The 23,886-nt window shown below is 43.5% G+C and overlaps 4 protein-coding genes across 7 annotated transcripts in view; 2 read left to right on the forward strand and 2 right to left on the reverse strand.

The window, feature by feature from the left end:
- The window catches only part of LOC147267753 (paxillin-like), a 35,229-nt gene extending 20,160 nt beyond the window's left edge, over positions 1–15,069 (forward strand). For all 3 annotated transcript variants that reach the window (XM_086198800.1, XM_086198799.1, XM_086198801.1), the window contains exons 4-11: positions 153–292; positions 439–634; positions 1,170–1,317; positions 8,202–8,360; positions 10,512–10,685; positions 11,495–11,576; positions 11,678–11,826; positions 12,161–15,069. In XM_086198800.1, coding sequence (XP_086054926.1) covers positions 153–292; positions 439–634; positions 1,170–1,317; positions 8,202–8,360; positions 10,512–10,685; positions 11,495–11,576; positions 11,678–11,826; positions 12,161–12,427 — 1,315 coding nt within the window. In that variant the 3' untranslated portion in view covers positions 12,428–15,069. The remainder of the gene's footprint in view (positions 1–152; positions 293–438; positions 635–1,169; positions 1,318–8,201; positions 8,361–10,511; positions 10,686–11,494; positions 11,577–11,677; positions 11,827–12,160) is intronic.
- Positions 1,898–3,898, forward strand: LOC147267754 (uncharacterized). Its single transcript, XM_086198798.1, has one exon. It carries the CDS (start codon positions 1,974–1,976, stop codon positions 3,654–3,656), a length of 1,683 nt encoding a protein of 560 aa, XP_086054924.1. The 5' UTR covers positions 1,898–1,973; the 3' UTR covers positions 3,657–3,898.
- A 649-nt stretch (positions 15,070–15,718) lies between the features above and the next one.
- Positions 15,719–21,649, reverse strand: LOC147267755 (large ribosomal subunit protein uL10-like). 2 transcript variants are annotated; one of them, XM_086198805.1, is made up of 8 exons: positions 21,557–21,649; positions 21,345–21,434; positions 19,424–19,599; positions 19,168–19,255; positions 16,590–16,736; positions 16,286–16,471; positions 16,046–16,186; positions 15,719–15,889 (listed from the first exon to the last, which is right to left on the reverse strand). In XM_086198805.1, the coding sequence occupies exons 1-8, from the start codon at positions 21,632–21,634 to the stop codon at positions 15,734–15,736; spliced, it is 1,062 nt and encodes a 353-aa protein (XP_086054931.1). In that variant the 5' UTR covers positions 21,635–21,649; the 3' UTR covers positions 15,719–15,733. The 2 variants fall into 2 exon arrangements, with proteins under 2 accessions (XP_086054931.1, XP_086054930.1); XM_086198804.1 differs by lacking the exon at positions 21,557–21,649 and having other exon boundaries at positions 21,339–21,410.
- A 132-nt stretch (positions 21,650–21,781) lies between these two features.
- LOC147267756 (uncharacterized) lies at positions 21,782–23,833 on the reverse strand. Its single transcript, XM_086198803.1, has 2 exons — positions 23,579–23,833; positions 21,782–23,278 (listed from the first exon to the last, which is right to left on the reverse strand). Exons 1-2 carry the CDS (start codon positions 23,670–23,672, stop codon positions 22,380–22,382), a joined length of 993 nt encoding a protein of 330 aa, XP_086054929.1. The 5' UTR covers positions 23,673–23,833; the 3' UTR covers positions 21,782–22,379.
- Positions 23,834–23,886: the final 53 nt, after the last annotated feature.

A 23,886-nucleotide genomic window follows, 5' to 3' on the forward strand; every position in this document is an offset into this window, starting at 1 on the left:
TGAATTTGACACATCAGTGAACTACATATATTTTCCAGTGATGTTATGGCCTGATATTTTCAGTATTAAGTACTTAGGTTTTTGGACTCTCTGTTAACAGTTTAAGAGCTGAATTTGTTTTAAAATGCATTTTTCAATGTTTTTTTCTTCAGTTTCCCCAATAAGCAGAAGAGTAGCGATCCTACACCTGTTGCCATGAACTTATCCTTGGGCAGTAACCTGTCAGAGCTGGATCGCCTGCTGTTGGAGCTCAACGCTGTCCAGCAAAGCACACCAGCCTTCCCCACAGAAGGTTTTCACAACCATTACTTTTCTATTTACAATATTCACTCCCATTCACATTCTGACCGAAAAAATACTGTTTATAATTGGTCTACATTTTTGTTTCCTTGATGTTCATATGATAATAAACTATGTTAACCAATTTTTCTTCATCAGAAGAGGCAGCACCGCCACTCCCTGACAGCAGTGTCATCCACCGTATCCAGGAGAATGGTGTGTCTACTGCAGCTAAAGCAGCTTCACCTGTTTTGGAGAAGCCTAAACGCAACGCTGCAGCTCGAGGAATAGAGGAAGTACGGCCAAGTGTAGAAAGCCTTCTAGATGAGCTACAGAGTTCTGTGCCCTCACCTGTGTAAGTGATGTAAAACTGTTATTTAAATATTAAAGTTTGTGCTCATGTATGCTAGGCAGTGGTCACCAGCTGTTTCCATCTCTAGATGTCAACAGAGAAAGCTCAGGCTAAGTTATTGATGTACCCTAATACAACTAAAGTATTCCACGATATCAAGCTTACTCTAGCTGATCAAATCCAAAATGTATTCTATTGTTAGCTTGTCATCTTGTGGTTAAATGTGATAAACAACTAATGATGTAGTTGCATCAGCATTATTTTTGATCTACCTATTGTAATTAGATCCACTGTTTCATCATTTTAACCGCCTTTGGATGATGTTAAGGACCCAGAAATGAGTTTAGTATTCTGATGGGACCTCCAAAGGGACAGGACTGGCACACGGAAGCAATATGGTTGTTTCAATCAGTTTATAATAGAAAATTCCAGATTTTCTTGAAGGTGCAATCAACAGTTTGGTGACTGCTGTGTTAGTATAACAGAGCACTGTATTTCCTTAGAAAATCTGCTCATTTGAGTAAAATTTGTTCTTTAGTCCCACGCCCTTGGTGGTATCAGATAAACAAACTGATGGACAAGAGGAAACCCCAGCACAGCTGCAAGCCAGAATGTCGGCCTCCTCTGCCACACGAGAGCTCGATGAGCTCATGGCCTCCCTGTCAGACTTCAAAGTCCAAAGTAATGTGAGTATTTTTCACAAGATGGAAAGAGTTTGCAGACTTGATGACGTACATTATGTCCGGTTTGGGCTTAGCGCACAGATGCACTGCACATGTTTAAATTGACTGTAAAAAAAGCAGCAGATCAGATTGAGTCCTTCACAGTGCTTTTCATAATTGGTGGTTATACCATGGTGCAATGTATGGATTACCACAGCTGGCAGTGTTCCAGAGGGGGACTACTACTGCTTTCCTAAAACATGTGGTCTGTGTTTCTTATCATATCTTTCCTTTGCATCTTCATCTGTAGCTTGCGTAATCTTTTTAATTTTGCTTTTATTTATTTGGTTTTCAACATGTGTTCAGATTTTTAAGTAAGAATTCTAAATTACCTATAGTGGACCAAAAGACACTTAATCATACAAAATCAACTGTACATTATTTTGTGTAAACAACCATCGATGAAGTTTTGGAGATGGCATATCAAAATTAAATAAAATGCAGTTAATTGCAGGTATTTTATATGTAGAAATTATTTTGAAGCTTAATTTTTCAACGTTGTCAAAACTTCAATTTTTTGTTTTTGTTTTGATTATATTTACGATCTAGTTATCTTTACAACTCCATCCCTGCTTGGCTCATTGTGTGGTAGACCTCACTGTTCTTTCCCCTCATTCTAAATGTGTTTCTCCTGGTCTCTTTCTCTTTTCTCTACCACTGTGTATGTCTTGTTTATATGTACATTTGCAACATCATGGCCGCTGATCCAGTCTGGGTCTCAGTTGTCCATGAATCAGGAAGCATTAGACCCTTTAATGGCTGTTGGTTCCCCAGTCGTCCAAACACAAGCTGCTTCATCTACTAGTCCTCACATTGCTTCAACAGTGGATATTGATCTGCCCTCTAGTTGCACTACACCCTCATGTACCCCTCTACCCTTGGAACTCCATATAGATGAAGATGGTTGTTCAGTCCCTTCATTTTCTGATGGGTCGTCTGGTGTCATGACGTCTTCCAAGAGCCTTCCAGACTCTCAACAAAAAGATGATAGTGGGAGTGTTGCTTCTGTGACCTCTCATGTTGAGAGCCTCAGTATCTATAGTACCTTAAAGCAATCTAGTCCAACTGAAGGCAACAGCTCTACACACACTCTCACTGTAGCCTGTACGAGTAAGGCCGAATGTCCAGTTGGAAAGAGTTTGAGCCCGGTTCCTGCTGGCAGGAGCCCCAGTTCACCAGTTGTTTGCAAAGGCCCAAGTCCAGTTACAGAATATAAAAACGTCAGTCCCGTCCCTGGAACTGAAAGTGACAGTCCAACTGACAATAAAAGCTCCAGTCCAGTACAGTCTAAGAAGGGTCTTAGCCCAGTCCCTCAAAGTTGCAATCCAACCCTCTCAAATCACAGTCCAGTTATACCTCCAAAGAGTGAAAGTCCTGTATTATTACCGACCACTGCCGAAATATCTCCAAAAACTACAAGCCCAATAACTGTTCCAAGGCTTTCAAGTCCAGTTCCAATCAGCACAGACATCTCTAGTCCAAATGCAGTTCCCAAGAGTGCAAGTCCAGTGTCAGTTCCACGACTTTCAAGTCCAGTTCCAAGTTCCAAAAGTCCAGTTCCAAAGGTCACACGACCTATAATAATCCCCCATATTGCTTGTGCGGCAGCTGTGCCCAAGAGCTTAAGTCCTGAGACAATCCAAAAGAATGATGAACACAGAGTCACACTTCCAAAGCCTTCAAGTCCCATACCAGGGCCAAAGATGGAAACTGCAGCTTCCATGAGTCCTTCAGTTATCAAAAAAACATACACCATTGCAGGCACGAGTAGTCCCAGAGCGTCCCCAGTGTCACTTGCTGCTACACCATCAAGTAGCCTGACCTCCCATCCTATAGAAAAGCAGGGAGATGAAGTATTGGACTTAACATGGCCATGCCGGGAGCCTTTATTGGATAATGCATTAGATCAAATTTTAGCCATTGACCTCACCCAACCAGATGAGAGTCACCCACTAACTTCTGTGATAACTGGAGAGGAAGACAGATGGGAGGAAGAAGAGGGAGTTTACTCCAGCCGAGAGGCAACGCTGACACCCCTGACAGATTCTGCCTGGGTTGATGAATGTTTGACCCCCTCCTCCTGCCCTGGGACACCAGAAGAAATGTTGGATCTGCCTTCCCTGCAGCCGTCTGCTGTTGAGCGGCTATCTGCTTCCGGCCAAGTAGGAGGCACTTCTCAACTCCACTCCCAAAATAAGCTTTCATCACGCTGGAGAGACTTTAGGACACCATGTAGTCTTTCTATTGTTTGGCCTGAGATTTTAATTACCCCTGACAATAATGCTAGAATGTCTGAGTGGTGATGGTTAAAGCAGAACAAACAGAACCTTTCTCTAGCGCCTGAGAAAGGCTTATTTTGGGAGAGCAGGTCCTACAAACAGAGTTGAAGCTGTGCAAGAGCATATTCTGGATATTCCACCATCTGTGGTGTGATGCATGTGGTGTGATTGCATAGGAACAACCAAAATGGCTTTAGGCAGAATCCTCACTGTTGACACGTCGTAGCTGTTGTTGAAAGTTCTGCTGAAAGGATGTTGACGCACGCCTCTACTTGCTTCAGTCAACATGTTCATCACAGGGCCTGGCCTGGGATGTTTATGCAACTAACAAAGGATCCTGTTAAAGCCTGGAATATTGCGCCACTTGTGCTTCAAAATCTGTATAAAAATGCATGGAGATGTCGGGGGGGGGGGCTGAACATTCTGCTCAACTGACACTAGATGCTGATGCTATTGTGCAACACGCTTCAGATTGGTTTGTAAAATTACACTCTGGGCAATGTTACACAGGTTTAGTTTGGTTCCGTGTATGAACAGTCAAAGGCACAGTCATAATGACGTGGACACACGCAACTGTGTGGAAAAAGTGGCGATTGATTGTAAAAACAAGACTCCATATTAGAGTTGAGCATGTTATATAATTTCCTTTTTCTTAATGTATTTAAAAACTTTTACATTAAAAAAAATTAATAGAAACCATATTTATTTTACCTTTGGCACATCCAGGCTTGTGTGCAAGCATGTTGTGATGGACTGTTACCTAGCATGCGTCTCCACATATACCAAAATAGTGTGAAGAAGACTTGAGAGACTGGAATGGTTTTGCTTTGGCAAGAACATCTTATTGGATTAAGGAGTGCTTGGCTCAAATGCAGAATTCTCAAGTGCTCGTCCTTTGTTTGCACCCCAATGTGGAATTTCTGATGAATGGCACAACCTCAACCTCCGGCACTTCCTTATCATGTACTCTCCAGCTCAAGTCAGTTATACGTCGCACCAAAGAGACCTCCAATGTGCATCCAATGTACAGGGAGGGTCTATTACGACGTAAAATGGGACCTATCATTGTGAATAAGAGCAATTCGCAAGACCGACTCATTGAGGAGCTGCAGGGGAAACTGGGAATTGGTCGAGTGGAGCGCCGGCGTAAACAACAGCCAGATGATTGGCTGACAGAAGGGGTCATTGTGATGTCAAACCCACAGCGAATACGGGAGGACAGGGCCCTACCACCTGTGGATAAGGTAGAGATTAGAGGCACGCAGCAAGAGTAGTCTGTGATATTCCTGAACCATTTAAAACCAAGAACTAGAGATTGTACATTTATTTGGTTTATGATTAGGTTGCTCTAAATTTGTATTCCAATTCTGTTTCTATGATCTTGCTTTCTTTCTTATCTCTCCTCTGTCCCGCCATTTTCTCCTTCCCCCATCCAGATCATCATCCCTCCTGAATCACCTGCCCCACAGAGAAAAGTCCTCCCCCTTCCACAGTCTCCTCCAGCTCCCAAAAAGCCACCTCCAGTAAAGCAGACACCTCCACCACTACCTCCTCCCCCTCCAACCCCTCCCCCTCCTCGAGAACCTACGCCTCCACCTCTCAAGGAGCCTACCCCTCCCCTACGGGAACCCACACCTCCTCCTGTGCAGCCCCCTCCATCACCTAGTCCCCCTCCCAAGCCTGTTATTCCACCTCCACCTCTACCTCCCAAGGCCATCACACCACCCCCACCTCCACCTCCCAAGCCCGTCACACCACCTCCGCCTCCCAGGGTCTTTGTATCAGTGGGTTGTCAGACTGAGTACGACCCCATCTTCCCACCATTGCAGGCACGGATCACCCCCCTTTTGCCTCTCTCTCTTTTCTCTTGTTTCCTACTGTCTCGCATTCTTTTATCATCCACTTTCTATCACACTTGAATCTATTTGAGTTTGTCTTTTATTCTTTTGAGCCATTTGATTTATGTAAGCTCCAGAATTTGTCTGTTCATAGGTCTAGTTTTGCTGTCTACATGTCAGCTGGGAGCAGGTAGCCTCCAGCCGGTCCAGGTTTTGAGTGGCACTGAGGTTAAAGCTGGAGACACTGAGACTCTTTTCTAATTCTGACATCTGATGGCGCCGTTCAGAGTAGAGTGGAGAATTTAAGAGCTTAGAGGCAAGATGAGCTGCTCCTCCCCAACTTGTTCCGGTTACACTATGTCTGTAAAGGCCATGTGCAGGAATGGTATGCTCACGGTACACCTGAAACCTTATCGGCCGTGTGACGGCACATGTACCACCACACTTATAGCATCTCTCACGTCTTTGTCAACAAGTCTGACATGTAGCGTCAGCAGTGTTTTAAATGAAGCGGTTTTAGTGAAGACTGAAACAAGAAAGAGTACATGGACCAGAGATTTTGTTTTTCTCTGTCAGTGTTGAAGCTTCAACAGCCACTCCATCAGAGGCCAGTTTCACGAGAATAATGAAACATCCACACAACCAAGGAAATCACATGGTATATTTAAGAGACACCATCACAGCCAGCTACATGGACATGGATTTCATCATTCCATTTTAGTTTTATTGGCTTCATCTTTCTATCTGAACCTTTGCTCAAGATTGTGTGTACCACAATTGTCCACATTAATTGCAAATTATGTTTATATTCCTTTTTTTTTTTAATTACTAAAAGCCTTTATTTTTAGAGCAAGTAGGAAGCTCTTTGTGTCTGTTACTGGATTCTGAACCGATGGAATCCAAAAGCCAAGAGAAGCAGTGGTCATCAGTGTGGGTTACCAGAAGAGCGTTGTGGGTCGGCATTGTCTGCTTCCTGCTCTTTTTGCAAGCTGCTTTTTCCACAGTCGTCCTCTCAGGTTGAACGCGCATGGAAATCCCAGCTAGCGAGCTTGTTGCAACTGACATGCTAAAAAATGGAAAGAGTCATAAATAATGGCTTTTATGTATTTCAAAACAATATTACAAAGTGCTTTCCATTAGGGCTGGGCGATATCACGATATATATCGTCTGGACGATAGAAAATGTCTATTGTTTAATGTTAAACTCTATCGTTTATATCGCGGTGTCGCAAAACAGGCTTTACTGCAGTATTTTACTTCACCGATGCGCCTTACGGCAAGCCCAGGCACGCGGCTAAAACATACACAGCCATGGAGGAAGACGGTGGACGCCACACAGAAGAACATGCTACCAATTCTCAATCTAAACAACAACAAGATGACGAACAACCAGCGCAAACCGACGAGCTTCTACCTAAAAGAGGGGGAACTTCTGTCATATGGCGGTGGTTTGGATATAAAAAGACAGACAAGGATCAGACTACTGCACTTTGTAAAGTATGCCGCTGCCCGATCCCAACAGCAGACTCGAACACGAGTAACTTTTTTTATCACCTGAAAAAGAATACAGAGAGAGTCAACGAGAAAAAGCAGCAAAAGCTGGGCCGAGTGACGTTGATGTTAAGAAGAAACTCCAGACGCAGACATTGCAACAGGCTTTTACCCGCGGCACACCATATAGCCATACCTCCCGCAGATGGAAGGAAATAACCACGGCCGTTGCCAAGCACACCTGTAGAGATATGATTCCAATCTACACGGTCGAGAAACGGGGGCTTCTTGAGTTAGTGCAAACGCTCGATAATAGATAAGAAATGCCCAGCCGAAAACACATCAGTAGCGTTGTGTTACCTGCTTTATATGATGAGTGCCAGGCAAAAGTGGAGGAAGAAATAAAATTAAAATAAACTGTTCATTCATTGAATTGACCAAAAATGTGCTATATCGTGATGTATATGGTATCAGGATATAAAATGAGCTATATCGGGATACAAAATTTTGGTCATATCGCCCAGCCCTACTTTCCATCCATCCATTTTCTTCCGCTTATCCTGATTAAGGGTCGTGGGGGGGCTGGAGCAGCAGCTTTTGGGCAAGAGGCAGGGTTCACCCTGGACAGGTCACCAGTCCATCTCAGAGAGAACCCACACAGGAACAAGGAGAACATGGAGACTCCACACAGAAAGATCCTGTGCTGGAGCCGGGACTCGAACTCGGAACCTTCTTGCTGTGAGGCGACAGTGCTGACCACTGCACCACTGTGCCACCACACAGAGTGCTTTACTAGATTAAAAGGCAAGGAAATAAAGACATAAAAAGGGGATATAAAAGGCAAGGCAAATTTATTTGTATAGCTCCATTCATGCACAGGGCAATTCATAGTGCTTTAATAAAAGGTCTAGGATAAAACAAAATGGATCAGATTTGGCTGCCCTGTTGGGTTTTTCTGTCAGTAGTAAAAATACAAGAAATATGAAGATATAAACAAGTTTTGTCAGATAGTCTGTGGTTTCCCCTCGATATTATTATGCAAGATTGCTGCAACCGTGGGCTTAGCAACAGCCAGCGCCAGACCGGTCCATCACCCATGAGGACATCCACAAACAAAACTTCCAGCACTGAACCACCACCTCAGGCCAAATATCATATGTTAAACTGCAGTGTTCTAAGGTGCATCTGTTACTGAGTCAACCTCTTGTATATCTGACCTTTGCTCTTCCATCTCTGTCAGATCCAGTCACAGGGAAAGATTTCTCCCACTGGTCCACCCAAACCAGCCAACAAGCTGGACAACATGCTGGGAAGCCTGCAGTCAGACCTGAATAGACTCGGGGTCCAGACTGTGGCAAAAGGTGTCTGTGGTGCCTGCAAGAAGCCCATCGTGGGACAGGTAGGGAGAGCACACACTCCTGCACATATCACATTTTACGCACTGTGGTGTCACATGTGCCACGTGATGTCTATTTTATCGAAGTAGTTTATATGTTACTTGTGCAAAATTTACGAAGTTACATCATTTTAGAATCTACAATCAGAAAATTGTAACAGAATTTTTATACATTGCTTTTATTTAGAACAAAGGCTTTTGCTCATTTATGAGACGAGACAGGTGTGTAGCAGAAGGGCAGTGGACCGAAAAGTTGCAAAAAGGACTCCTGCACACTGTCTAACTTGCTATGTAATATTAACTGACAACGATTTGGTTCTCAGTCTTCGCTGTGGCCTGTTCAGGAGTCCTTTTTACAATTTCACATTACTTTTATATATTTACTCAAAAGCAGTGTTCACATTTATCTTATGATGCTTTTTCCTTCTTTGTCATTACATAATGACTGCAGCCTTTAGCCGGGAGGTTGTGTCATCAGATGGTGACCAGCACTCACTGGTTGTTTCGACCCTTAACCATAACACCCTCCTGCTGGCGGGTCAGCAGTGGTGGCCAGCCGCTACTCGTGGCCAGCCGCTACTCGCGCCCTCCTGGCTGCTAGCTTGCTTCCTCCCTTTTGGTCCTTACCCAACAGGAGGCTCTCTCCACTGCCTCCCCAGTCTTCTTCTTCCGCTGTCTTCCTGTCAGTCCCACTGCTGTCAGCAACTTCCAGGCTGTTTGAGCCGGGAAGCTTCTGCACCCTCCCTGCACCCTACAATCACGTCGGCCATCCTTTGTCCCTGCAGTCCTGCACCCAGTCTCTATAGCGTTCAGATCTCCTCTCCTCTTCACACCCCTCCTCCCATGGCACAGCAAACTGCACAAGGATGATCTTTTTCCTTTCAGTGGAGAACAGGACTGCATCTGCATGAAATTTAAAGAAAAGAAAATTACAGACTTGATAATATCAGACTTGCAGTAAAAAGACAAGAATCAAAAAAGTAAATCAATTGATTTGTATTAAAATGATAATGATACAATAAAGTCAGCCAGTGTTTTCTTTTCTTTCGTGTACAGAAAGAACAGATTAATTTTCCTTTCCACATCCTGTTGCAACTGTTGCAGACCTAATTTCTTTTCCCAGGCCAACGTTTTCCATGTGGATGAAAAATCTCACTTATACCTTTTGAGCATATGAGAAATTTTCTCCACTGAGAGGAAGGAAAACTGCTTGAGCCTGAAATTTGGTCTCTTAAATTCTCTTAAGTCTTAACATGAAGGAAGTACATGTGAATTAAAGCCATGTTTTTGTTTTCATATAATAGGATAATAGATACAGAATATCGCTTTGGTTTTTTTTTTTAACCTGCTGTTTGACACAATTACAAGAATTTCTAATCAGTCTGTAAGAAACCTGTCGTCTGTTTGACCGAATGTCAGTAGATATGTGTTGTCTTTTTGGAGATGCGATGTGCGAGGTTGTTTGTATGTGGGTTTTGGCAGGTGGCTGCTGCCTGTCTCCTCTTCCTGGTACTGCTTCTTTTAGTGGTGCAGGCAAGAGGTTGTGCTATTATGAGGTTTCCCTCATTAAACTGACCATTAACCTTGGGAATTTGGCCATTTTGATTTTTAGCATTGCATCAAAAGAAGAATCTTGAAGGAGTATTTGTGCTAATTGTTGTTTTCATTTACACGTGCAAGATTTTCTGCTAAAGCATTTCAAGCCATCAAGCCTGCATCCCGCCGTTACCGACTCAGTCACCACCAGTCAAACAATAATTTAACCAAAAATTAGAAAACCGTTCTTTTTTTCATCTGATTTTTTTCTTGCTCAAATGAACTGGCATGACTATTTCAGTTGGTGTCTTATCAGCAGGTACCATGCTGCATTTGCCTGCAGGATTTCATATGAAGCATGACCTTTCATAACACATTCCATTTGAAGACTCCCAAGATAGAGGAAAAGGAGGCACACATGCTCAAGAAGAAGAAGCTCTGGGGGATTATATTAAACTGACTTGGATTATTTGTGGCTGTCTTTGATTTTGAAACTTTAATTTAAAAATTTCTAGCCACCTTTACAATGTGCTTCATGCATGCAGAGCTCTCTTGGTTCTCCCTGCTGAGCCAGGATTTTCCGTTATACCTTTAATCCACCGTGTGTCCTCATTTCAGGTGGTGACTGCCATGGGCCGGACATGGCACCCTGAGCACTTTGTGTGCACCCACTGCCAGGAGGAGATCGGCTCCAGCAACTTCTTTGAACGCGACGGGCAGCCTTACTGTGAGAAAGACTATCACAGCCTGTTCTCACCACGATGCCACTACTGCAATGGACCCATACTGGATGTTAGTGACACACACACACACACACACACACACACACACACACACACACACACACACACACACACCAGCCTTCATAGTACACCATGGATGGGTGGATCTTGATGTTTGTGTATTATTAACCAAATGGATGAATCACTTCATGTCATAAATTTGCCAAATGCCCTTTGTTTTTTAATGTGAAATAGTTTTACAATCCCATCTAATGCCAACACACACACACACACACACACACAGTCAGAAGGCATGGAGAAGAAGTAGACTGTACCCTAACCTTGGGGGCAGGGCATCATCCTCATCCTCAATGTGCAGTTGATGTATCACTTTCCTCTTATTTGCCTTTCAAATGTAGCTTTTTAAAGTCATAAATTCAGTACATCAAAGAATATACATGTTCATTCTCTCTGACACACACACACACACAAGTATAGAAATGTGTGCATTATTCTTGTTTAGAAAAAAGCCTTGCGCCCCCTGGTGGCGAGTCTAAAAACCACCTATGTGCTCAGGTGCACAGGAATTCCAGACTCTTGTTTTCTAATGAATACTGTGCTGCTACAGTAGCTGTTGATGTTCCAGACTGTATCAGGCCTGTGAAACAAGAGTTAATATGACATCAGAGCATCTCTGCAGTCGGAGCTGGCGATCGACTCTCCATAAGTAGCCATAAAAGAATGATTCTGTTTGATAGCATCAAAAGTGGTAGAATGAGTGCGGATGGTCATGTCTGATTTTTTTTCCCTGGTCTTCATTAAAAATTGCATTTTCAGGTTTAAAGAGATGAAGGTTTGACCGTCTCCTTTGTTTCACAGAAAGTGGTGACCGCTCTGGATAAAACTTGGCATCCTGAGCACTTCTTCTGTGCCCAGTGCGGAGCCTTCTTTGGACCAGAAGGTAATAGCAGTAACATATGTAGACTCCCATTAATACTGACTTGGTTATTAAAGCAGCACTTTAGAGAGCGAGAGACTCAGCAGGTCTGTGCTTCCTTCCAGGTTTCCATGAGAAGGATGGAAAGGCATACTGCAGAAAGGACTACTTTGACATGTTTGCCCCCAAGTGTGGCGGTTGTGCCCGAGCCATCCTGGAGAACTACATCTCTGCCCTCAACTCACTCTGGCATCCCGAGTGCTTCGTCTGCAGGGTGAGAGATGCGTCATATCTGCAGAGTTCAATGGACAGCTTGGAAAAGTCTCAGAAATTTGCTCCACAGATACCTGCATATCAGAGCATCTACTAAGACAGTCCACCTATTCACTTTACTAGCTTATGCTGTATCACACCACAGAGCTTGTCATTAATTGTAGTTGAATACATCCTGGTTAATGTTTAAACAAATGTTCCAGAGAATATGGTCATGTAAATTGTCCTCAAACATATGTAAATATATTGGTAAAATGTGTATGATGGCTTTATCTGGAGGAAACTTGTCAGTCAACCTCTCATGATACATTCTCCCTCCCGTCTTTAATGAACAGGAGTGCTTCACGCCATTCATAAATGGCAGCTTCTTTGACCACGAGGGCCAGCCGTACTGTGAGTCGCACTACCACGAGCGTCGAGGCTCTCTGTGCTCGGGCTGTCAGAAGGCCATCACTGGTCGCTGCATCACAGCCATGGGCAAGAAGTTTCACCCGGAACACTTTGTGTGTGCGTTCTGCCTGAAGCAGCTCAACAAGGGAACCTTCAAGGAGCAGAATGACAAACCCTACTGCCACGGCTGCTTCATCAAACTCTTCAGTTAGACCGAATGTGGGTGTGTGGGGGTGTACGAGTCAGTTTTCTGAGACGGGGCTTTCTGTTGTGGCATGTCACGTCAGTAGAAGGACGATAAATGTTGCTCTTTTAACTCTTGACTTGACACTGGCTGTCCAACCTGTCAGGCTTGGATTTTCACACTTTTGCTCAAGACATTTGTAACAGAGCCCAAAGAGATTTTCATTTTAGTTTTATTCATTCGTGCAGCAAAGATGCTATCTCCCTGTGTGTGTATGAGAGTGTGTGGTGTGTGTGTGTGTATCAGCATACAAGGGTAGTTTTTGGACTTCCTCCTAGCCGTGATTAGTAAATGACTTAGGCCCCCTTGCAAGGCCAGCCCCTGCAGCATATGAGAAGGTTGTATGAGTCAATCCTTGACTGCACGCATTATGGAGAGCAGTTTTCATGATGTTTGCTAAGTGGTGAACTCGCTCAGCCAATCAGTGTGTCGAATAATTGAAGATGTATTTTTCTATTTTGTAAAACAATCGAGGTGCCAATTGAAAAGATCCATGAAAACACCCTGTAATCACACTGAACTCTTCAGAATACACACTTGCACACTCCAACTGCAGATCTCTTGATGAGATCCACTTCAAGGGATTTTACTGATTTGTGTGGCTAAGATGTGACTTTATTTTTCTACTGTCCTGTTATGTCAATGAAAATGATCTGAGACGTTTTTTTCAGACTGAGCATACATTCACATTTGTGCTCTTGTGACATTTATGAAAGCGCATTGTAACAGTTCTTAAACAGCCAGTAGTTTAGTTTTGTTTAGAGTAGCAACTTCTTAAAATTTTACTTCTGAAAAACAAATGTCATTGATGGAACACACCAACTTTTGAGAACCGCACTTATTTGCCATACTGTCTAGAGCCAGACAAGAAGAGAGATGCCCTTTTGTCCTTTGTTCATGCATTAGGGGGCTGAGACCAGCATGGACAAGCTGAACGCTAGTTAGCTAAGCACAGTGAATGGCAGTGGATGGGAAGTGTGACCATACTGCCATCAAATAGACCAGGATCAGGATCTCGGTTGGTCCAGTAGTGATTTTCCTCTTCTTCTCTTAGAAAGTCAGCAATGATTCGTAGCACCAGTCACTCATCTAATTGTCAATAATTCCCGTGTGTTGGCTGGAGTTTTGAACAGCCGCATCAAATGATTGCGCCCAGTCTGGACAGTAGTTCAGACTAGTCATCTGATTTCAGAGTTGCAACAGCTGGTCATTTAAAATTTTTTTTTTTTTTTTTTGTAATGAATGTAATGCATAACCCCAGTTCTATTAATTGAGACAAAGACCGCATCCTATTCATTACCATTCATTGTGCTAAGCTAATTGGCAGTCAGCTGGGACTCACTGCTGCACACACAGTTGAGAAGGGCATCTATCTTCTCACCTGGCTCAGGGGAGAATGTCAAACAAGCATTTTTTCCCCCCAAAATCTGGCGTTCCTTTAAACATTTAAAAACATTTAAAAAAATGTTTATGTACTTTTATCAGAGGATTAAGATTTAGGTAACTAAAAAAACAAAACATAAACAATTGACATAAATGCTGAAATTATGGTGCAATTTTTGAGAAATCCTCCCAAAACACATTTTTAAAATTTCAAATAGAATATGGAGGCTTTACTGGTGTATTTAACCATAATTACTCAGAATATATTCAGAAAAAATATTTTCAGTTTGCTACTGTTGTGAATTTATGACTGTACTAAATATATTAACATGGCTGGTTCAAAAATTAAAATGTGCATGCTACTTTCTTTTGAGTTTGATCAGCACGTGCTGCCAGTGGACATAACAATCAGAATCTAAATTTATACACTTGTAATATGCTTGACATTGTGACAGAACTGTGTTTTGTCTGTTTTAATGAAAATATATATATATATATATATACTGCATATATATTTTTGAGCGCTTTGGGCTCACACTGATATGCAAAGAGCTGGCTCTGGTGGCACGGTCTCTGCCATTTACTCCCAAAAACACACACACACACACACACACACACACACACGTACCAGCTCAGTCTTCATTATGAGTCAGGAACTACAAAAACTGCTGTATGAGTTGGCGTCAGATAGCAGATGTTCTTGTTAGCTGGTCAACAGCAGGCCTGGGCTAAGCCTTCAGAAGCCCTGTGTGATTTTATTTTGAAAGACATTGCATGTCTGATTGTTTGACTTTTGGATCACTAGGTGTGTAAGGAATGAATCCACAGTCATTTTAGAGGTTAATGATTCTTGTGCCAAATGTGTCAATGCAATAATGTCTTATACACTGTGGAGATCTCAGTCTTTGATTTCAGCCTTTAACAGGATGAACCCTGGGACGCTCGTCATCTGCTGTGGTGAAAATGTAACACTGTAGATATACAAGGAGAAATCCCCTGACCGCAGTCATTCAGCTGACAGTACGTCGTTCTCTTTTAGCTGATTTAGATTTACAGCACATAGCAGGGGATCGGGTGTTGGTAAAAGTTGGAGTTCAACATATTTCGCCCTCAGATAAAATGTGTGAAAATGAGCAGGGATTGAGTTGATTTTGCCCGTTGTATATTTATCTTCTTACTGTTTCCTTTTTTTGTTTCTGCCGCTGTCATGAAAAGATTAAAGCCATTTACAGCTAAAAAAGATTCAGTGGTCTTTGTGAATCAAGGAATATTTTCTATCTTTTTCCATTTGAATTCTCTCCATATTTGAATGACTGTCCTGTTTGCTTCAGCACCTCTTTGCAGCTCAGGGCACTGAAGTATCATCGCCTCACCTTTTAACTTATCAAAAACAAGAAAACATCATCTCTTGAAAGTTTAGTAGACTGACGACATCACTGCACACACTCAGGAAAGAAGTTCAGACTATGAATTACTACAATTTGTAATTTTAACATTATTTAATAACAAATTTCATGAACAGTCCTTGTTATATACATGCAGGCAATAAAAGTGTTTTACTTTTGGGGGAGGTATGCTAACACTTTGCAGCTATTCATTGTCCCAAGCTAATTAGCGGTAGCAGCTCCCTAATGAACACGGGAGAGAAAGGTATGTGTCTTCTTGTCTGGTTCTGCAAAGGATGGAAGAGCATATTTTCCAAAAATTTGGGTTGTTCCTTAACATTGAAAATCATTCAAAATAGGTTAAAACAGTTTTTACAGATGAATATTCAGGTCAATAAAATACAAAATAAAAGATATTCAAGATGGACTTTTTGTCCCAACATATAACATCAACAATAACCTGTTAAATAACATGCAACACATCTAATAACATGCTTGATTCTATTTTAGTCAAACAGACCAAAGCCCATGTCATCATCTGATTCCTCAGACTCCTCCTTAACCTCCTCCTTAGCAGCAGCTGGGGCGGCTGCAGTCTCAGCAGCTGCTGCTGGTGCTGCCACAGGAGCAAAAGCAGACGGGTCAGCCAGGAAAGCTTTAACCTGTTGCCACAAGAGAACATAGCATTAGTTTCTCATCGAAAACTAACTGGAAACAATCACAAGTGTATATACCATATTGTAATATTGTAGGAGTTGTAGGAGAACTCAGGACCCTGGTGGGCGACAGGCCACACTGAAACTCAGGTGTAAACATACCTTGTCTGCCAGGGGGAAGGAGTAGTCTGTCTCCACGGCGACAGCCAGGACCCTCTTGTAGCCGTTGATGACGGAATGGGGCACAGATGCCAGAGTAGGGTAGCCGATCTCAAGACACACACTAGCGATGTTCCTCACACCCTAAAGACATGATGCACAAAGTGAACAGGTCGAGTTCAAGTCAAGATCCTCCCTGTTCTAGTTGGAATGACGTCTCTTCAGACCAGTATTTGATCTCACCTCCAGGAACCTGGTGTGCAGAGAAGCCTCTGTGATGTCGAGCACCTCGGGACTGTAAACGCTGCCGTTATCATACACCTGCTGGATGATGAGTCCGAAGGAGAAGGGCGAGATGTTCAGCATGTTGAGCAGCGTGGCCTCGCTGGCACCAACCTTGTCACCAGTCTTGATCAGATTGACGTCACTCTAGAGACAAATACCGATTAGTTGCTGATACCTTCATCCTTTGCTGAAACATTTGGCCAAACAAGACAATTACAGCACTTTAATGAAGTATTTCCTCCCAGCGTTCATCAAAACTCACTAAGATTTCAATGGTCCCCCTGGAGATCTTGGTGGTGATGCCCAAAGCCTGGAAGAAAGAGGTCTTCTCAGGACCCAGACCAGTGTTCTGGGCCGGCACCGTCACATCACAGGGGGCAATGGCTCCAGCACGGGCAGCTGCAGGCACCTGGAGTATTGAAGAGCAACAGGTGAGTCAGAGTGTGTAAAGCCGTCTTTCTACTCAACGTGTAAACTGACACAACACTGTAGCAGCTCCACTACAGGTGGGCATCTGTACTTATCACTGCATGAAACTACTAGTTCATTCAAACTGATATCCATAATTGATCTGCATTCAACTATTTAATAAAACTGGAATTCATATATTTTGTATATTGTGATATATTTTCAGTCTCCTGAATGTACAGAAAGCTGTGTAGTCAATATGACATCGCTGTTCTGAATTTCTATGATGTAATGATTTGTTCGTTAATAATTGTGAACTTCATAACAACACAAACACTAAAGCAGTACATCAGAATCATACTTGGTAGTACTCAGAAACCGAAAGGAAAAGCAGAGTAAAATGTAACAAACCAAGTTTAAATCTACTGACAGTGAAAGTTGTGTTATAACTAGTAAGCAACCAGATTAGTGAGTAACTGATTAAACATGTTTTTACATGGACTGATGCAAAAATGGCATGTAAATATTTTAATTTAATATCCTGCCACGTTACTCAACTTTTTAGCTTAATCATGTTCAAATCTGTGTTCACACAAACAGTGTACATTTGTTCATATTTCTTAAAAAAAAAAAAAAGGCCAAAACATGACCTCCTTGGTGGAATAACTTACATGAAATTAAAGGAAAACAAATGAGTAAAATGTAGTTTGTTATGTTTTACACAACTTTTCATTTAGATTTCGAATTGTTACATAAGATTTTACATGACTATGATGCAGGATTATTGTGTGTTTGTGTGTGTGTGTGTGTTTGTGCGTTGATAATCTGTAATAAAGTTATGTTGTTGTTTTTTTAACTTGTACAAGCAGAACTGACAATGGCTGCTAACCTGTTACAAAAATGAGCCAGTAACACTGCCTGCCACTAGATGCTGCTATTTGCCACTATGTCACTGAGGTGCCACCGGGAGACCACTCAACAAATCTGAGGAGCCACTGAAGCCCCTTTCACACTGCACCAAAAACGCGGGTCAACGCAGTTTTTTCGGCACTCTGAAAGGGTCGACTCGGTTTTTCGACCCGCGTCGACCGACTCGCCAAGCGACCCGGGTGTTTAGCGGCTCGGCTCGCCTGCAGTGTGTAAAAGGCAACCCGCGTCCTCTCAGGTTTCACGCGACCCTCCTCCCGCATCCTGATTTTGTGGATTTCTGACTGTGCCGCCTGTCAGGCTTCGCTTGTAGGTTCTTTGGCTCCCTTCTAGACTCGCTAAAAACTCCATCCTCCTTTGCTACATTAGCACTCGGACATTTTCCAATCTGCGCCGAGTTTGTATGCTTTGCAAAAGAGACAACATTGCAATGCATACAACACAACGCTAACATTCGACTCGGCGACGTCCACGTTAACGTTTGTTTACCTCTCAGTTCTCCGGCGCACGTTTATGTGAAATGATGACGTCAGCACAATGACGTACGAGAGAGACAAACACAGGCACGCAGTCTCACAGCGGGAGTTCAGACCCGGGTCTTCTGGAAACTTGAATGCGCCCTAATGCCGAGCAAACGAAAAGGGTATAAGAGACCACTCAAGACCTCTAAGGAGCCACTGAGAGGCCACTCGATCCCACTGAAGTGCCACTAAGAGACCACTCAATACCTCTGAGGTGCCACTGAGAGACCACTCGATACCTCTGAGGTGCCACTGAGAGACCACTCGATACCTCTGAGGTGCCACTGACAGACCACTCGATACCTCTGAGGTGCCACTGACAGACCACTCGATACCTCTGAGGTGCCACTGACAGACCACTCAATACCTCTGAGGTGCCACTGAGAGACCACTCGATACCTCTGAGGTGCCAGTGAGAGGCCACTTGATCCCACTGAGAGGCCACTCGATCCCACTGAGGTGCCACTAAGAGACCACTCAATACCTCTGAGGTGCCACTGAGAGTCCACTCAATACCTCTGAGGTGCCACTGAGAGACCACTCGATACCTCTGAGGTGCCACTGAGAGACCACTCGATACCTCTGAGGTGCCACTAAGAGACCACTCAACACCTCTGAGGTGCCACTGAGAGACCACTCAACACCTCTGAGGTGCCAGTGAGAGGCCACTTGATCCCACTGAGGTACCACTCAGAAGCTATTTGATACCACTGTAATGCCACTGAGTTGCCACTACATGCCAGTAGGCCACCAATGAGGTTCCACCAGATGTCAGTCAGGTACAACTGAGGTGCCTTGGCCCGTTTGAAGACCCTGACTCTCCAATTTTCCTTTTAACTTCCTACCATCAGAAATAGTTCCAAGCTCTTCATGCTTACTTGAGTGTAGACTAATGCGTCAGTCCCTACAATTTTACTCTTTTGATATTAGTGGTGGTTGTTGTAGCTTCAGTGCAAGGGACTGGTTAACGAGTGTCAGTGTTACCTTGTTGGCCAGCAGTATGTTCCTGACCACCACCAGATCCACCTTGATGAAGACGATCCCCACGTTTCCTTTAATGTGGGGCAGAAGGCTGTTAAAACATAAAATTGGCCGTTTCAGATTTTAGAATGTAGTTATTAGTGGTGGAAAACTGCGGGGACTCACACAGACAGGGACAGCTGGGAGCAGGATAGTTTTTGCAGGTTGAATGACAACACACACAGGCATAGCTCAAGGAATCACTCAAACACCAACTCACTTCTCCAGGGCAGGATTGTTCTCCAGGTGGCCACGGATAGCTTTGCGCATCATGGTGTTTTTACCCATCAGCACCACAGCCTTGCCACGCAGAGAGAAACGGATGGTCTGCATCTGCTTGGAGCCCACGTTGTCCACACCCACAATGAAGCATTTGTGGTACTCATTCAGATGTCGCTGTCGAGAGAAGACAACACGTCAGACGAATCATAAGCACATGCACTGCTGACCGCGAGAGCCAATCTGCACCGTTTCAAGTGCTGAAGGTAGAGCGACAAACAGTGAATGACAACTGCCTGCCTGATGACTGACGGCTCCGCTCTCAGGGGCCGGCCGACTGACTGAAGAACCAGGTGTCACAAGCCAAGGATGAGCAAGATGGCTTTGAAATTACACAGGGATACATTCTAGGGCTGTCAAGAGATGATAATAAAAAAAATCGAATTAATTACGTTCTTAATAAATTCATGTACATTTTTCACATGTATCAATTTCGGCCATGACAAACATTTTGTATATTTCAATGTCAATATTTTTTAGAAAATGTGTGAGTATATGAAGAGGTACATTACAGAGGTCAAAATCTTCTCATCTAATTTAGAGCACGCTTGATGCAAGTAAGGCACATTGCTGCCCTCTGCTGGTTACTTGCATTTCTTTATTTACAAGCTCAATCCAAACATGAGGTCAAAGCGCAAGGGCCCGAGTATCCATCAATCAATCCATCGTCAAATGCTTATCTGAAATCAGGTTGCAGAAGGCATTATTGATTTTAATAATTTTCTATCATTGATTCATCAAAATTAATCTATTTTGCCAGCCCTTGTTTTTGGTGACTTTATTTAGAAAAACAATCTGATTGATCACCGACAAATTAAGACAATATTTATGTAAAACTAAAGTTCTTGTTATTTTGTTGTTTATTTTTCTCTCATCAAAAATATTAGAATCAAGGGGGGAAAATGCAAAAGCTAAGACCACCCACTCAAAGTCCTCCACCTGGGGGGATGCTGGTGTGTATAGATAATTTAACCGTGACTGGATCAGGTTGAGCAGTGGAACAAGCAGGAAACACCAGTGTTATGCTGTTTAGATTGTGTGACACACACATGATCAGCTGCCCAGCATGAACTACGTTAGAGTTACAAGATATTTTTACACTATCATTCTCGTTTTTACTGAAATCTTATTAAAATGACACAAGTGGGATAAAGATACTGGTGTGATGAAGATGTTTTCTGAAAATGGTACTTGATTCACAATTAGTCCATCCATTTTCTACTTGTCCTGTTAAGGGGCGGGGGGGGGGGGGGGGGTCTATCACAGCAGCTCTCAGGTGAGAGGCAGGGTTCACCCTGGACAGGTCACCAGTCCATCACAGGGCCAACACACAGAGACAGACAACCATTCACACTCACAGTCACACCTACAGTCAATTTAGAGTATCAATCAGCCTCGTCCTCTCTTGATGTCTTTGGACTGTGGGAGGAAGCTGGAGTACCAGAGAGAACCCACACAGGAACAGGGAGAACATGGAGACTCAACACAGAAAGACCCCCTTCCTGAGCCGGGATTCAAACCCAAACCTTCATGCTATGAGGCAACAGTAATAACCACCGCACCACCGTGCTGCCCTCCCTATCTGTCTGTAAGAGATATTGCAGTTTGCCATATTGTGTTTTTGAACTACATTTTAGTTGTGTCACCCGGATCATTAGGGCCTGAGCCAGAAGGTACTCCAGGCGAAGACCCTATTATTGCTATAACCATTCATCAGTGTATGCTTCATGTACTTATTTGTATTTAGACTTAGCTCGTCTGGTTTAAACCCGCCACACAACACAAACCCCTTGCATGTGCTAGATAGAACGTGTAAGGTCATGTTCGATTGTTTGTGTACATGGACAAATACTCACACTGACTTTCGCAAAGTATTTGTACTTCCACTGTCTCTTGTCTCTCTTTTTTGGCATGTTCGCAGTGTTCCCGCTGATCTCAGAGCTGACCAAGAGCTGTTTTAAAAACAAGGGGAAACCTATTTACCAAAATTAAAGGCTAATGTCAGTGAAGCTAACAGTCATTAGCTTGAATATCTAATATCGACGGTAACCACTAGCCAGTTCTCCTTAGCGACCGTTAGCATGCTAGCCCCATGAGGGTCGTTGTTGGGCCCCGGGGCAGTTTGGCTGCTCCAGGTTCGGCTGTCTCTCATCTTATTGCAATGGTATTTCGCAAAGAGAACCATCACATGCAGTTCTCCTGTTTCCCCTTTTTCGCCCTGAAATTGAAGCCGCAGGTAAGTGGGGAAAAATTTTTACATTTGTACATCGAAAAAAATCTGTGTGTGTGTGTGTGTGTGTGTGTGTGTGTGAGGCCAAAATACAGATGCTCATATCCTCATGGTAATTTGCACCTTTAAAAATACCAGACGTTTTAATCTCATTGCAATGCAGAATAACATCTTGATTTCTATCACATTATTGTACAGTGAAGGTTTTAACTTCTTTGTTTCTACCATTTCTCAGCTGATTGATGCTAAAATATCAATTTTGATTATTGATTATAACAGTTGACACATTCTAGATTCCCACCAAGAATTTCAGACTAACCTTTGGTATTTTGAAAATATTTCAATTTGTGTGTTTTTTTTAATTTTGGGAGATTTTTTTTTTTTGAAAGAATGTTTTTTTTTCCATCAAGGTCAGCTCTGAACAGAGGGTGATGGTATTCTGTCTCTCTCCCTCTTGATCCCACGTGAGCAAGGTAAGGACGTTGCCCTTGCCTCGTCTTGACCCTCAGGTTCAAAACTAAAACAAGACGACACGCAAATCAATCTGAAACCAAAATCAAACTTGTGAATTTGTGATTTTATCAATGAATCAGTTTAAAGAACATGCATATTTGAGCTCCAATGTTGAAACACCTGATTTGCCTACAATGATTTCCTCTCAAGTGGCTCAATACACCTGACACACACATGAACAAGCCAGTAGGTCTCTTTGACCAGGAGAGGTCTTGACACTAAGTCTGTAGTTTGTGAGAGTTCGGAGCTTGCTGGTGAGCTCAGAGAGTCTTGGCCGGTTATCAAGAACCTCCAAGGACTTCAGCTCCTTCATCTTGTGAAGGCACAAGAAATCTTTCTCAGGTACATGTTCATGCCGAAGGTTGAGACTTCTGAGCTGTGGAAATAGTTGCGGAATTTTAGCAGTGAGTGCTCCCAAATGTGAGGGCCAGGGGTCAATGTGGAGGTGCAGGAGATTCGGCAGCTGCGCGGCCACGGCTGCCAGGTCCTCTGAGGATATTCCCACAACACAGAGTACAAGCTTGGTCACCGTGGCTGGAAGAGAGCAGACGTATTCCTGAACAGGCGGGCCCTTGACAATGACCAGGGTTGACAGTCCAGTGAGGTCACTCAGCCAGGCTCTCAGGTCACACCGTAACTCTGCCAGCTGCTGATGTGAGTGTTTATAGAAGACAGCGAGTGTGTGCAGGTGGGGTACCAGCTTCATCACATCCTCTGGTAACAAGCCATCCTCATAATCAATGAGTTCTAAACTGGACAGAGCTGGAACACCTGGTGCTGCCCCTATTGGACCTGGCTGGTGGCGACTGTGTGGAGCATACAGTGAAGCCACGGTGGACAGTGACAGGTGTTTCAGCCTAGGCAGGCAGGTTAGTATGGATTGGATCATCCAACCACACTCCTCAGAGATTCCCATGTGGTGACAAAGCAGAGATGTGAGATTTGTGAATTGGGAGACAGCAGAAAGTAAAGAATCCATGGATGTGGAGGGAAACTTGACGTCACAGATGCAGAGGTGAGTAAGCTGCTGGGGTTCATGCACTTTGGCTGCGTCTAGAAGAAGAGAGGTGCAACTGTGTCTTAAGGCCAGACGCTTCAAATTCGGGAATGTTCTTAAACAGTCCACACTGTCCTGAGAGCTTTGATCAATGACCACCGTGGTTAAAGTCGGAAGTGACAGAGCAAGCTGTTTCCAGTTTTTAGGTTTGGTTCGCCTCACCTCCACACTGCGGACCTTTCTACGGCGCAGACTGGCCCAGAACAGACTGTTGTAAGAGCCATTTCTAAAATCCAGAATCACCGACCAGTCTTTCCAGAGAGATGGGTGGTCCACAAGTTTCTTAAAGTACTTACAAGACGCCCGGACGCTAAATTTATCGGCTGTAGACAGATGCCCAAAAACGTGGGTCCAGACTTCTGACGGAAGTTGTGGGGGCAGGAATGCCATTTTTTTCCTCTCCCAGCGGATATGCTAGTAAGCCTTAGTAAGCAAACGTCGGCATTATTTTAGCGAATTTACGGTTCGTTAACGAACAAGGGTAAAAACCTCCGCGTTTGTTACATGAAATTGAGCCCAAGTCTGTGAAACACAAATCGTGGCATTTTGCCTTTTTGTCAAGTAAGTGATTGGCACGGTTATCATCCAATCGTATTAAACATGA

Source organism: Aulostomus chinensis, chromosome 3 (assembly GCF_037954235.1).
Source record: "Aulostomus chinensis isolate RoL2024-O1b breed Wild chromosome 3, RoL_Achi_v1.0, whole genome shotgun sequence".
In the NCBI taxonomy this organism is placed as follows: domain Eukaryota; kingdom Metazoa; phylum Chordata; class Actinopteri; order Syngnathiformes; family Aulostomidae; genus Aulostomus; species Aulostomus chinensis.

What these genes read in the sequence shown, in the direction of transcription:
- LOC147267754 (XM_086198798.1), top strand. Translation starts at nt 1,974, where the DNA reads ATGTGTTTCTCCTGGTCTCTTTCTCTTTTCTCTACCACTGTGTATGTC.
- LOC147267755 (XM_086198805.1), bottom strand. Translation starts at nt 21,634, where the DNA reads ATGAGAGACAGCCGAACCTGGAGCAGCCAAACTGCCCCGGGGCCCAAC. An exon ending in ATGGGGCTAGCATGCTAACG is followed by an intron (nt 21,435 to 21,556) that starts GTCGCTAAGGAG and finishes TTTTTAAAACAG; the next exon opens with CTCTTGGTCAGCTCTGAGAT. An exon ending in TGCACACCAGGTTCCTGGAG is followed by an intron (nt 16,187 to 16,285) that starts GTGAGATCAAAT and finishes TCATGTCTTTAG; the next exon opens with GGTGTGAGGAACATCGCTAG.
- LOC147267756 (XM_086198803.1), bottom strand. Translation starts at nt 23,672, where the DNA reads ATGGCATTCCTGCCCCCACAACTTCCGTCAGAAGTCTGGACCCACGTT. An exon ending in ATTTAGCGTCCGGGCGTCTT is followed by an intron (nt 23,279 to 23,578) that starts GTAAGTACTTTA and finishes CTCTTCTTCTAG; the next exon opens with ACGCAGCCAAAGTGCATGAA.